We start from the raw sequence: 14,218 nt of genomic DNA, 5'->3' as shown, positions 1-14,218 counted from the left end.
CTGTCTCCTCGATCACAGAAAACTGTAGTTGCTTTGGTCTTATTTTTGAGTGCTCTCAGAAGTTGTTTTATGGACATATAATGTAGTTGAAACAAATGTCATTCCAACTGAATCTTCTGTTTTGTGGAAGTTGAAAAGTTATGATTTAAAGTTACCTGTAGAATGTAATGTACCATTTGATGACTTGTTGGTCCTCTCTGAAACTGCAAAGACATGGAAAGGCATAAATTAGCCCTGAATACTGTAGCCTGAAGTATCCCAAATCAACTATGCTGTTTTGCAGATGGAAAGTTTCAGTAAGATGAAGTTGGTGTATTTTGGATAGAAGTGAGGATGTACAGGATGGAGAGGCATGTAAGCTGCCTTGAAAGCTCAAATAGAGTAGCCTGAAGGTAGTGTTAACTCTTAGCTAAAACAAGGTCTTTTTGGCTGACTGAATCAAGTTACACAGCTTGGAAATATGGCAACTTTCTGTACTTCACATATCCAGTTGCTGCCTCAAAATAAGACTGCTTTTGACTTCAATGCCATACTTCTATCCGTATGACCTTTATGTCCTCAAGCAATTTCTAACAGCTGTCTGCCTGAAATAAGATGGTTGATTCGGGGCCTATGTTTTAATACCTAAAACAAGCCTAATAAAAGCTGCAAAAACAAGGTCTTTTTTTCTAAATGGCTATCATTTCTCTTTTAAATGATTTGAAGTGTGAATTGCAGTGAATGCTGAAATAGCCCAAATTTCAGCACCCTTCTAATCTTTCATTTTATATAAACATCCTGATCATGTAGTTGATCCTGAATTAAAGGCTATCAAAATGAAAAGAGACAATTCTACTACTCAGGTGCCTGCAAACTAAGATTTTAAATAGCCTTTAACAAATTTTGAAAGACTTGATTATTTTAAGTACTGCCAGTTGAGAAGACTCGTTATCTGTAGGCTGTTGAACTCTAGATGGAAAGGTGGCAATAATCTTATTATCAAACTTCTGAGTGAATTTCAAATTGGTGTCCCCAGTGGTACAAAAATTGGTAGTTATGTAAAACATGACAAACAAAATGAAAATAGGCTTCTAAAATGGCTGGCTGTTGAAGACTTCTGTCCAACCATAATGACTAAATGACATTCCAAACACAATTTTGCTTGCAAATTAATTTGGAGATGGGCAGAACATACATCTACGTGTATGCAATTTGTCAATCACTTGTGGAAAAATGTAATAAATGATGAAAACAAGCCAGCCTAGGTGCAAACCTAGACTCAAAATTCTGTTTTCTGGAGTTGACTTTATCCAGGAAGGGCTTAAGGAAAAATTAAATGCCTAATCCAACAGTAGCCTTAGTCTGCACTGTTGATGAGTCTGTAGTGAACATGCATTTGAACTTTATCAAACTACTTCTGAATTGTTACTTGACTTGGCTTTAGGATGCAGTGCCCTGTGTCATTTGGTAATGAAAGGTCCTAAGCAAGGTATTTGTCTCATGTGAAAACTCAGTGCTAATGTGTCTGTTTTGGTTTGTGTTTTTAGGGATCAGACGGGAATCTCTTAATTTATTGCTTGCTGGGTGTTCTGTCTGGTGAAAGTCATGTCATCCATATTGCCATTCACTCCACCAGTTGTGAAGAGACTTCTGGGGTGGAAAAAATCTGCTGGTGGCTCTGGAGGGGCTGGTGGTGGTGAGCAGAATGGTCAGGAGGAAAAGTGGTGTGAAAAAGCAGTGAAAAGCTTGGTCAAGAAGCTAAAGAAAACAGGACAGCTGGATGAGCTTGAGAAGGCAATTACCACTCAGAATTGCAATACAAAATGTGTGACAATACCAAGGTAAGTGCTGTTGTGTTTGAAATGTACAACCACTTAAGAAATGACTAAATGGATGTTTAGGCTATCCTGTGAACAAATGACTAAAAAAATCAGTTGCATGCTTTTGATTCTTCAAAAATTCTTTAAAACCTGTTTTGGTTTTATATAGTGCTTGCTTATGAGTGAATCGCATGCTTTAAAGTCACAATTTCTAATAATATCCTTACATTTCAATTTTCATTACTACATAGATTCCAATTTGTGTGTATTCTGGTGGTGCCTAGCATAGCTCTTAGCTTGTAGCACTGCCTGTGCTTTTATTTAATAACCCTGTCTAGAATCAGAGGGGCATACTTGAACCTACACTTCCACTTAAAAAAAAAAAAAAAGATAGTTTTTCCTTGGTCAACACTTCAGTCACTTAATATTTTCAATTGTATCTGGTAGTTTTACTTAGATTGTACAAGCTGCATCAGTTCTCCCTTTTGAAGGGAAGTTTTATTTTTGGAGGCAGGTTGTCTGAAGACCAGTTTATTTATTGTAATTATTATTTGTTACTGGTTAATGAAAGTGTTTTTTATTTAATAACTTTGAGTATTTCTAGAACTGCTCTTCTGCTCCTGACACGTATATACATGTAGGTGAACGACTTGCATTCTACCCTTTTCACTTTCTCAACTTAATTCATAGCAACTGCTGTGCAAGAGGCAAGGGTTGTGTTTGTAAGTATAATGCAGTCTGCTCTTGATTCATGTTGTACAGAAATCCCACAAAGGTGCCTGTGCAAGCCTGTTATGTGTGACATAAGTATCAAATCACTTCACAGGTGTGTGTTTTCTGTAAAAACGTTAAGAGGATCTGGTGGCATAGGAATATTCTGGGCCCTTAGCCCCTTGACACTTAAAATAATTTCTACGAGAGAGAAACTGCATCTAGTTTATGACCTTAATTTCTGTATTAGCACATTCATCCCAGCTACTTTTAAACTTTGTATTAATCATAGTGCAAAATAGATTTGACTGGTGTCAGTAATGATTTCCATATATCCCATGTGTAATAGCTGATAATGGTTTTAGCATTCTCTTCTGGATTTGACACAGGTTTTGGGGAAAACCATGATTATGCACAGAATGAATGACTACTTTAATTCTGTTCTTTTTTCTGTTCACCTTTTGTTTTTAGTGCTTCCCTCTGCTTCTATTTTCTTCCCTAGAGCAGTCCCAAAATTCTCTGGGTTTCCCTTCTGCTTTCTTCCTTTTGCCAGCTGGAAAACAACCAGAAATGAAATATTGCAGCTTTCTTGTCTTTGTGTATCAATAGACTAAGATTGGAACTTGACATGAGATGGCTATGTGTTTAGCAAGTATTTAACACGATGAAGACTAAAGGCTTAATTGGAAGGAGTTGCATATGACAGAAGCTAAATATGCCGTTCAGAGATTCACTTGATATCAAATGTGTATCTAAGTTTTAGAGCTCTTTTAGAAGCTCTTAGAGGGACTTCCTAGAGTTCTCCTGCAGGAGTACTGGAGCAATAAATATTGCTATTTCAGAAGAATAGTTGTCTAAATTTAATTTTGTATAAATTTAATGTATGAAGAGACAAACAGTATGCTAATATATCATTGTTTTCTTAGCCTACTTTGAGTATATCCTCCTGCTTGCATGACCTATTGTTTTAAAGTCGACATAGTAAACTCTTTAAAACAGAATAAAACAGAATCTGTTGTACTCTGTATAACAACCTCCATGTTGTGAATGGACCAGCAGTTCTTGCTGGGCTGTGAGGTGCTGTTCTCATCTATCTTCCAGTCAACTGTAAAAAGGACTGGACCTTGGTGTTACTTTTCTTCACTACCTTAGGAGTAAGCTGGCAGCTAGAGAGCTTTTCAAGTGATGTTGGCTATTATACAAGATTTAATTTTAAACCAAGAAATGGCTTTGGTATTACAGGATGAGATCATATCAGGGTTGCCAGCAGTGCTATACAGATTTCTTGAGTTTCATAGTTGGCTTTTAGACTGTTGATATTATTTCACTTTGACAGCAGTAGTCTGGGTTCCCAAGAAAGAACAAATGTCAACTCAGTACTGTAATGACTTGTGGAGATTCTTGTTCTTGGATTTAGTAAGCTAATGAAACTGCTGCTTGAGACCCGCTTTAATGAATGTCTTAAAGATCTGCAGATCAGCAGGGATAAATAACAAAATGCTGAATTTGAAACTTTTTTTCCTTCCTAGTCAGCAGGAAGCTTGAGGTGCTAAGCTGCTGAGATGCAGTTCTGATGTGACAGCTGGGCTAACTTTCCAAATGTTTGTGTGTGTGTGCATGGGTTTTTTAACTACCTTTAGATTTACTTACACTGTTTAACTCAGTGTAGATATTAAGTATGGGATGCTTCTGTTTGCCACTGTTGCATTATTCCCTCAGCAGAAGTTTCAGTTGTGGTTTTACAAGTTTCTGGTCCCCTTGGAGATTTTCAGAGAGTTTGATTCAGTAGTTTACTATACTTTTTCATCGTTAAAACCTAAAGCAACTGAACACCTACAAGCTTTTTCTCAAAACTGAGACCAGCTTGGACAAAAGTTGAATTAAATTGACTTTTCAGAAATCCATGTATGCTTTGTCATCGGTAGTCGGGCAGCGATTAGCATTGTATTGTTTCTGTGCTGTTCGTCAAGATGCCTATGTACTAAGTGAGGCTGATAGCGTGTGTACTGTGCAAAAGCAGCTCATGGTACTTAACACAACTTCTTACACAGACTAATAAGAGGTTCTGAGAAAGCAGAAGCAAACAGATGGAGTGGATGTTGGCATCGCACAGCAGCAGGGGTGCTTAGCTCTTCATAAGTGGGTCAGTAATCTAGAGCAGAGGCTAAATAAGTACAGAGGTCCTTTTGACACTAGCCCTCTAAGTAATTTGTAGTTATCTTGCTGAATCCTCCCAGCAAGCCAGTGGGATCCTAATCGCATAATCCCTGTGTATCCTGAAACATGTTGGCACGTAAGTTCACTTTTCTAAAATATGTAATGAATTTGGTAGAATTAAAGATCTTGTCTTTATGCACTTCCTTGCAGTTTTGAGACAAATGGGGCACAAGAAGTAGTCGGTGAAGAAACAACACGAACTTCCCTTCATACAAGGCGTCTTCTAATGGAAGTTTCTTCCTTATTGGCATGGATTGTGCTGATGAAATAAATACTTTGTAACTAGTGATAGCTAAACTCCAAGCCTTTAACAAACCAAACTGTGCCATGGAGGGAGTAGTCAACTGACATGTTATCTTATTTACAGAGTTTCCAGTGGTGACAGTACAGCCTATTAGAATCCAAAGTAGGGAAACACAAACCACTCCTTTCAGTGTCCCGGTATTTTGATGTGATCAGCTGTGTGTTTTTTCTGTCTTAAAAAGAGCATAGATATACTTCATGCTCTTTTCTTGCACCTTTTAAAAAAGACTTACCAAAATGCAGTTGCTTTTGTAAAATGCCTGATAATGTACAACTAGTTACAGAGTTTAGTTGTGGCAGGTTTGGGGTAATGTTGACCTGGGCTGTTGTAGCTCCTATGTTTTCAAAATTTAAAGAAAAGCTAGGGGAAGGGAAGCAGAACTGCGTCCTTCCTGAGCTGTAACTAGATACATCTGTAGTACATGCTGAATTCTGCTTCCATGCCAACATTTGGGTAATGTGTCAACACTGTTAGGTCTTTATCTTATGTGAAGGGTGAGTAGTAACAGAGATGACCTGCCTATACAGAATATTCCTCAGGTACAGTGGTAGTCCTCATTTGTTGGATGTTGTAATCTGTTCAGTCTTCCACAGAAGTCTCCATCTTGCACCGTACTTTTGCCTACCTGTTGTTGAACCCACAGAGCACTGCTGTGCCTCATTTCCTTGCTGGCAGTTTCCCTGTTCCACTGCTGGCACAGTCCACATGATGCAATGCTGAACAGAGGCATATGAGAACACTCAATATACGGGTGCACCTTTTTTTTTCCTTCCAGTATATGCGGAAGCATAAAGAGATACATGACTCCCATCGGACTTGTCATCTCTAGCTTTCAATCGGTTTAGCTTTGCATAGTGACCATATCTTTCATGTGTGCCCTGACAAAGGCTATTTGTAGTTGGGAGTAAGGGGGCCCCTAAAAGAAAGATGTGTCGGTGACAGTATACTTCTGTATTATCTTCCAGATATTTGTGTACTCATCTCAGTACAGTGTAAGTGTTTAATACAGCATCAAAATGACTTCCGGATTGATACCTTAACAAACTTTCTTCTTGAACAGTTACATTTTTTTGTGGACATTAATAGTAGTAGTTATATTACACTTACTATGTAAACTTGCTTTTGATACAGTGTGGAGCAGTACTTAACAGGGCTCAGCTTTAATGGGAGGTCCTGAGTTTCTGCAGAGGAGGTGAATTTTTATCACTGTTTTGCATTAGAGGAAACTACAGCGCAAAATAGCGGTGTTGAATGTTGGTGAAAAGTGATCTGGCAGATACTAGCTGAAGTAAGGTTTTAAAACTAACTTCCTTAAATCCCAATCCAGATATTCTTTGCTGGGGTGCTAGTAACTTGTGAGTGCTGTAGTCTTTGGCAAATTCCAGCAGTTCCTTCCAGTGCAGAGAGGAGGCTAGTACTCCTGTCAAACTCTTGCTTTAGAGCCTGCTGTGCCATTAGAGCTTTATAAGGTATTATCTGAAAAATGTTTTTTCTTGCTTAACAGTCAATATGTATGTAAAAAGATGTAGTGTAAATGTGCCCTCTTTCCTTCTTGCTTAACATGAGGATAGCATCCCTGTGCTGTTTCCAGATTTTCAGAAGCTTATTTTTGCTTTTTCTGCAGCCTCCCAATTCTGACTTAAGTGAGAGAGATAGTGAGAGGGGATCAAATCCTAACATTATTTTTTGAGGAATGTAGCTGATTTGTGGAATTTGTAGTCAACAATTAGATATCTGAAGCACCTGGTTTCTGCTTTAAATATGAGATGAATTCTGTATTTTTGTACCATCCAGAGGTAAAGAAGAAAACCCTGCAATGGGCTCCATGGTTTTGGTAATATGGAGAATTTTGAAGGGAGTGTTGGGAATGCAAAGCAGACAGCTGTAAGTGAAGTGGTTGGCTAGCATTGAAATTAGGAGCTACTTATTGACCAACTTTGCTAACAGCAGTGTTTCTTCGAGCTTGTTAGGATGAAGTAGTAATATTTTAAAGCTGTATCTGTTGTGCATCTTTCACTTCAGCCAGTAGTGAAGGTTGGGAACTTTTGAAACTGCTGTCATGGAACCAGTCATACGCTGATTCTCCTGTGGTAACAACGTGCTGATGGTAATTAAGCTTTACATTCAGAATACCTTTCTAATACTTTTTTCCTTAAGAAAGCAAAAATGTGTGGTAGTGCATATTGACTGCTTCTGAAGCCTGTAATGCTTTTGGGTTGTTTGTTTGTTTTTGTGAAGCAAAAATCTATGTATCCAGGAGTTTCTTTTCCATGTGACTTGTGATGACAGAAGCCTAAAAGGCTGCTCCTGATGTTAAAGTGACTAATGCTATTGACACAACTTCTTTTCTTATACTTGCTTACAGTGTCCAGGACATAAATCCAGTACATCTCATATATATATGTGTGTGTATATATATATTTCTGATGTATTCTATGAGGATTCAGCTACTTAAAACTGCAGAATCTGGTGAAAGTTCATCAAGCACATGAAGATGAAATTCTCTGAAGAAACTATTGATTTCTTTATTATGCTAGTGTTATTCCTTCACTTAGTTGTTTTGCAGCCCTTTCTTCATTCCCTGCAGTGAGTTAGGATATGGTATGCATAAGATAAGCAACTTAGGCACAGCTTATGGCACACATCAAAATTGTTTTCTGAAGGTTGGCTCTCTGTATTAGTTAGTATGAGCCTCCATACATGGAACTTAGTAGTGCTGATCACAGTGTGTACAAAGGATTTAACAGCAGAAATAAAGTGGGGGTGGGGTGGGAAGACCTGTTTAAAGATGGGACAGCTGGCTTGGAACTGCTGTTTGAGAGCAAACAAGCAAGAGTCTTTTAAAATTATGACACCTTGATGCCTTTTTTGTCTCCTGAGTAAAAAATTATGACACCTTGATGCCTTTTTCGTCTCCTGAATAAAAAGTAATTTCTAATTTAGGTGTAAAAGGCATGGTTTTTCTTGAATATAATCCATGCTACCAGTTAGCATGTTTTTTTTAATTCCTTGGAAATATTTGTCAGGAAAGTGATCACACAGCTGCATGCAGTAACCTAGTTTTAAGGATGTTTTTGATCACCAGTAGAGCAGAGTTGTCAAGCTAATGCAGCTTCCAGAATTGTTTTCAGGTGTTAAGATCTTTCCCCAAAATAGGTTACTTCAGAGGACAGCAATACAGAAATTTCTTTGTTCTTTGTCAAGTTAAAACCATAGAAGATAGGAGATTTCAACAATTACACTGTGGGGGAAAGGTTCCTCTGGAAACTGTTTTAGGAGAGTTCCCAACATCTGCTGCTAAGCTCTGAGTGAGTTAGCCAACAGGACAGCAGCAGGGAGTTGGATTGGCACAGTAGATCCTAAAATAACACTGCTATCCAGACAGAGGTGAAGTCTGTTTTCCCAGAAACAGAACTTGGCACTGTTAGTACGAGAGCTGGGATAATTCACTATTCGAGTTGGGGATGGGCATTGATTCTTAATCATAGCTCACAAATTGCAAACTGCTACGTGTAAAGGACATCCTCAAACCATGTAGTATATTTGTCTGAATGCATTCACTTAGATGTAAATTGGTTCTATAAATGTTTGAAGCCTATAGTTGAACATCTTAAGCTTTCTGAAATAAGTATAGATACTTAAAACAGTACATCAGAATACACTAAAGCACTGTTTTTATTGCTGAGATTACAGGAAGAGCGTGCTTGTAAATTGTTTGTTGATAAGCTGACTACTTTTTCTCATGACAGGATTACTGAGGATGAAGCAGAGCCCCCTCTGCTTTTCTCTTGTTGGAATTTCAATAAAAGTTATGCTTTAGAACAAAGCCAAAGAGATCCTTCCTGGAAGTGTGGCAAGAGATAGCTGAGAGTTTGCGGAGTGTTGGCCAAAATTAGCTTCAAAATCCCCTGATCCTTGTGATAGCTGGTGCTGTGCAGACATTGAATGTGTTCCACTGGGAAGACGTGTCTAGCAGGAGGATGAGATTGCCCTTGCTCTTCTCAGTCCCATAAATACAGTGGGACTTGAATGTTGTATCTACATGCCCTGTGAAAGACTAAAGCAAGTACTTGGTGTTTAAGTGCATTGTGCCAGGCTCTGGCCTCTGCAGGGCAGTGAGGACAGAATGATGGTGTGCTTTGCAGTGGCTTCCTGTTGTGTGTGACATCTCTTCGTCTTGGTGTTGGCCTTGTGTGTATGTACTCCTCTGACAGCTTGCTGTGTATTAGTAAATGGTGTTGTGCAGCCTAAATTTCAAGCCTAGGAAACAGCCAGGTAGCTTGCTAGGTGAGTAAAGTCCACCTGCACTGCTTGAACATAAAATGTGAGAAGATGGTCCTGCAAGAGGAACAGTCTGTTGATGAAAGTGGTGAGTGCAAAGCAATTGACTTCAGGGGTGGTTTTATGATATTTTGGAGTGCCTTTTCATGTGTGGAGAGTTTCTTTCAATAACTTCATGATGATAGCTTTCAACTGGTCCATGTTCCATAGTACTGTATTGTGCAGTCTGGGTGAGTGTGTAGAGAGAGAAAAAGAGAGTTCTGTGAGATTGCACTAATTTCCTCGGAGCCTTTCTCAGAGCTGGGGTGGCAGAAGCTGGCACCTGGTTTTCCAAGGCAATCTCCTGCCCAAAGATGAATGGGTCCAGTAGCTCTTAGTTTTCTAAATGTTCAGGATGTTGTGCTTATAGAAAAAAAAGATACTAGCCCTAATTACTTATGTGTAAAGCGACATGTTTGAACACTGGGTTGCAGAGTGCCTTTAGATGCTTGCGTGGACACATAACGGGGAAATAAAAATTCATGTCAAGTTTGACTTCAGGTCTCTATGAAACTATTTCTAAATGAGGTTAGCAATCAGTAAGACAGTATTGGTGACATTACTTGCATCTGTTTCAAAGCTACTCTTATGCATTCTTTTAACTACAAACCTATCTTAAAAATTAGTTTAATTAGTGTTTTATCACAAAACTAAACTTAAAAATGAGAACTGGTGGTCACTCACAAATTTTTCAGTTTCTCTTAAACTGATGAAAGAGAATGAAGTCTGTTCAGACAAACTAATCAAGTAGAAATACCAGCTTGTCTGGCATTAATATTCCTGAATTATATGTATATTTTTAAATGCTTACTCGGGAAAGGAGCTAGATAACTGTACAACTTTTGTTGTGCCTGTCTTCAGAAACTAAGTAAATGCCTTTTTGAATCTCAGTGTGTAAGGAGTGCTTCAGGCATTTCTTACTAAAATTGTTTTGCGAACTGGTCAACCCTGTTGTGAGCTCCTGTTTATTGAGAGGAGCCATTGTGGATGGGTGTGTGACAAGAGCGCAGTGAATGGTCAAAGCAGAGTAAGCCAGGAAGTTAAATAATGTCATTCCCTCTTTCTTTAGCCCTTCCTAGATCCACACTGTAGCCTAAAGTTTGTTTGCTTTCTCCTATTGGATTCATAGCATCAGTTTATTTGGTATGCAGAGTAGGATGCAGGATTAGTAGGAGCATATGATAATGCATTTTTTTTTCCTAGTAGCATATTTTCCTTTCAAACTTAGCAGCAAGACTTTATTCCTGGTATCTGTATAAAGAGTAATACATGTGCATCAGTAGGGCACTGCCCCGACACTGCATATTACAGCAGTTACCTACACTACAGCAAGGCCCTAAGACATTCTTTAGAAGATGAACTTGAAGACTTAAGTTTTCTAGCCTTCTAAGACAGTGTTGATTGAAATGAAGAGTAGTGGTTGTGTTCAAGTGTATTGAGTGAGGTTTTATTAAAAATATTGAAACATAGCTGTTAGCTTGGTTTGTTGCACAGCTGTGGCTGATGTTGAGGACTGAATTGCTCTAACTAAGATTAAATTTTAGTGTAGACGTAGTTCAGTTTACAGCATTTTATAATATTGATGTCATCGTGAAGAAGGAAGTCTTAAGAGTATTCAACAAAGGTACTTAGGGCTGCCAGTTTTAAGCTCCTGCAATTCAGGAAGCTGTGTGACTTACCCGCATAATCTGTTACAGAGTTGGTATGCCAAGCAGAAAGTATGGGCATGTTGTTATTTGAGGTGGGTCAACATGTGAAAATGTGAATGTGCCAAGATAATTTGTCAACAGCAAAATGCTGGATAGCTCAAAGGAGCTTGCCTCTCTAATCAGGAGGAGAAACTGTTGAATTTTGGGAACTATATTATATACAAACTGGAACACTGGATAAGGGCTCAGGGGATGTGCATTCTGGCCTTGGCTCTGCTGCTTTTTCCCAGATAACCTTACAAGTTTTTAATTTGCTCTCATTTTTCAGCCTGTAGATTTGACTTAATTTCTGGAAGGCATGTAAATAATGCCACCTCTTTGCCTCACTGGTATAAGCTGTTATTATTTGGTTAGGGAGTGTAAGTTTAAGGCATTGTTCCCATTGGACTATCAGTGATGTGGAAAGCAAATTTGGGGATGAGTTGTTGGAATTTATCAGAGTTCTTTATTTTCAAGTTACTGTTCCTTCTCATTAGGACTGCCATAATGGTAAGAAGCAGGAAGAGTCAGAATCAAAAATAAGTGTTAAAGCTTGCCTGATTTTTGTATGCCTTTAATTGTCAGGTTAACAACTGATGCTGGGGCAGCTGAATTTTAAGCAAATGGAAAAAATAGCTACTTGCGATTACTTTAGTGACTTACCTGCTCAGTGGATCCCGGTACAAAGCCCTTAACTAGGAAGAATAATATCTGTATCTGATACCTCATGCTACCATTAAGAAGACATGTTGGTCACTCAAGAAAAATAAGTTGTGTTATTTATTGTCAGTACTGAGCCCCAAGTTATCTCATAAATCGTACTTGTTTCTCCTGCAATAAAGGAATTGGGGGGTTTAGGCAGCCCAGGTTAATGCTAAACTATTCCCTGGCATACTGTGGTAATTAGTGTCTTTGTATCAGATCAGCTCTTAGGTGTGGCAAAGATTCCTCTCCTCATTATATTCTTCTTTTGTAGAAGCCAGCCAATTTTATTTTTCTTGGTTCTGCAACAAAACACCTGAGTGCTGTTTTTACTAGTGTGAATGTTTTATGGCAACCAGAGCAATTTTATGGGAAAAACTTCCCAATTGTGTAGCTCAGGTTGTTAGTCTAGGAGGAATTTATAGGGTAAACAACATACTGCAGTTCTTTTACTGCTGCAGCTTTGAACACAAATAGCTAGTTAATGGGCTCCCTACTGATTTAATCTTGCTTGTAATCTACACCTGCTAATTTAATAAAAGTAATTTCCCATGTCTTGTTTACTCCTTGCTTCTGTTCACTTACTCTGACTTGCTTGCAGTGCTGATTGGTGGAAAACTTCTAAAATTTACTGCATACAATGCCGTAGTCTCATCATGAACAGCTTTCATTGGCTTCTGTCATGCTACATTGTTTGAAGCAGACTGGCAGGATACGAGAGAACAATCGGGAGCTGGAGTAAGTTCACATCTCGTTGCATATGCTTCAAAATTGGCAGAAGAACAATGAGATTGGGGAAATCCCCTTGAACAAGTGCTGCACAGTAATCTGACTTCAGCGTCTGTTCAGAAAAGATCCTCCAAATTGTGGCTTTATATTCCAAAATGGACAAATGAGTTTCAGTAGGTTAAGTTTTCATTTGGAGACGTTGCCCATAATTGTAGGTAAAACGACCATTTCTTCAGATACTTGGGTAATACAGGATAGAGAAAAGCCTGATGCAAAAGAAGAAAGCTCTGCATTTTGCTTAAATGCTGAATTTCAAAGTTTGTGTTTAGTTGAACTGATGAGTTACATCCCAGAGCAGTTCTTCACTTCCTCTTGGTTTTGTGGGAGGCTTCAAGTCAAGTTCCTCTGTTGATGTTTGAAATAATTTTTAACTTAGACTGTAGTTCTGAAATTTTGAACACAAAGAAAGGCTGGTGTCAACTGATGTAAAATCTTGCAGCTTCATGGATGGGAAGTTGTTTGAAACAGTGTTTGACTCTCATGTCTTTTGGTTGAAAAAGTCTTTTCTCTTTAATAGGTAACTCCAAATGTTAATTTCATGGACTCCTAATGATGTTTTCCAGGAGTGCCTTATGAACCTTGCAGTGTTTGTGTAAACCTGTGTTTACCTGTGTTTACCTGTGTAACCTTCAACCATCAAAGCTTATTGATACATCTCCCTTTCTGTAGTGTGGGGGGAATTGAATATAAACCTAACAGCCATATCAGGGAAAGAATTCAAGTGTGTCTGTTCTGCTGAGTTCCACAAAAGCTAATAATAAAAATACCTTTTTAGTTCCTTTGTATTTAAATTTTGAGTGTCTATTGTTCTGCTTGTCCCATGTACCCATCTTGCAGTCTGATGACTTGTCTAAGCACAGTTAGTAACCAAAAATGAGTGTTTTGTTGTTCCTTACATGTCTCAATGAGATTAATATAGTAGGAGGGCGGAGGGCCTACTGAAGTGATCGTGCCTCTTGCAAGTTGCATTGGTGGCAGCCGTTTTAAAAATGCTGTGATAGCCTCTTCAATGATAGGAAGACATTTTTACTGGAGCCTGGTATCAGCACATTGGTTCACCATATGGGAGACCTTCAACGTTTTGGCCAGTAACCATATTCTAAGAAGGATTTAAGCAGGTATACTTGCAGTGAGAAGCCGCATAACTGTTTATTGAATGCTAATGTTCCTCAAGCCTTCGAAAATCATCTTTTTGGCTGCAGTAGGACAGAGTGAGCAACTACCACCTCAGCAGAGAGCAGATGGTAGATCAGGGTTGACTTCTGTTAGGTGGATTGCGGAAAGGAAACTCTTGGACCTCCTGGAAAAGTGCTTTGACTGTTAAACAATTGCATGTGAGGCAAGAGTGCTTGTGGGCATTGTCTTTAGATGGGTGTTCTGGGTATGGATCATGAGCAAGATGCTGAAGAATTCAGGACTTGTCCATGATCTTAACATGCCCGTTCTGTCTAGCTCTAGGCAGCAAAGCTCAGGAAATTGATTTTAATTCTTGTTCTAACGGTGTCCCTGCATACTCAGATTTTCTGTCAACAGTATCTAATATGGGGTTCTGTATTCTGTTTTGGGCCTGAGAGCAGAGGCCTGTAGTTAAACACCTTGGCTATTAAGTTGCCTTCTTGATTTTGCCTTTGCTAAACACATAAGGCAATGTAATATCTCAGCAAACACAAAGTTCACTTCAAAAATAG

General features: G+C 38.7%; 1 protein-coding gene across 2 annotated transcripts in view; it reads left to right on the top strand.

Annotated features, from left to right (window-relative positions):
- SMAD2 (SMAD family member 2) overlaps nucleotides 1-14,218 on the top strand; it is a 52,665-nt gene that overhangs the window by 10,050 nt on the left and 28,397 nt on the right. For both annotated transcript variants that reach the window (XM_056324779.1, XM_056324778.1), the window contains exon 2: nucleotides 1,527-1,820. In XM_056324779.1, coding sequence (XP_056180754.1) covers nucleotides 1,585-1,820 — 236 coding nt within the window. In that variant the 5' untranslated portion in view covers nucleotides 1,527-1,584. The remainder of the gene's footprint in view (nucleotides 1-1,526; nucleotides 1,821-14,218) is intronic.

Source organism: Falco biarmicus, chromosome Z (genome assembly GCF_023638135.1).
Source record: "Falco biarmicus isolate bFalBia1 chromosome Z, bFalBia1.pri, whole genome shotgun sequence".
NCBI classification, from domain to species: Eukaryota; Metazoa; Chordata; class Aves; order Falconiformes; family Falconidae; genus Falco; species Falco biarmicus.
The sequence above is the reverse complement of the archived record's forward strand: the minus strand, read 5'-3'. Positions and strand labels throughout refer to the sequence as shown.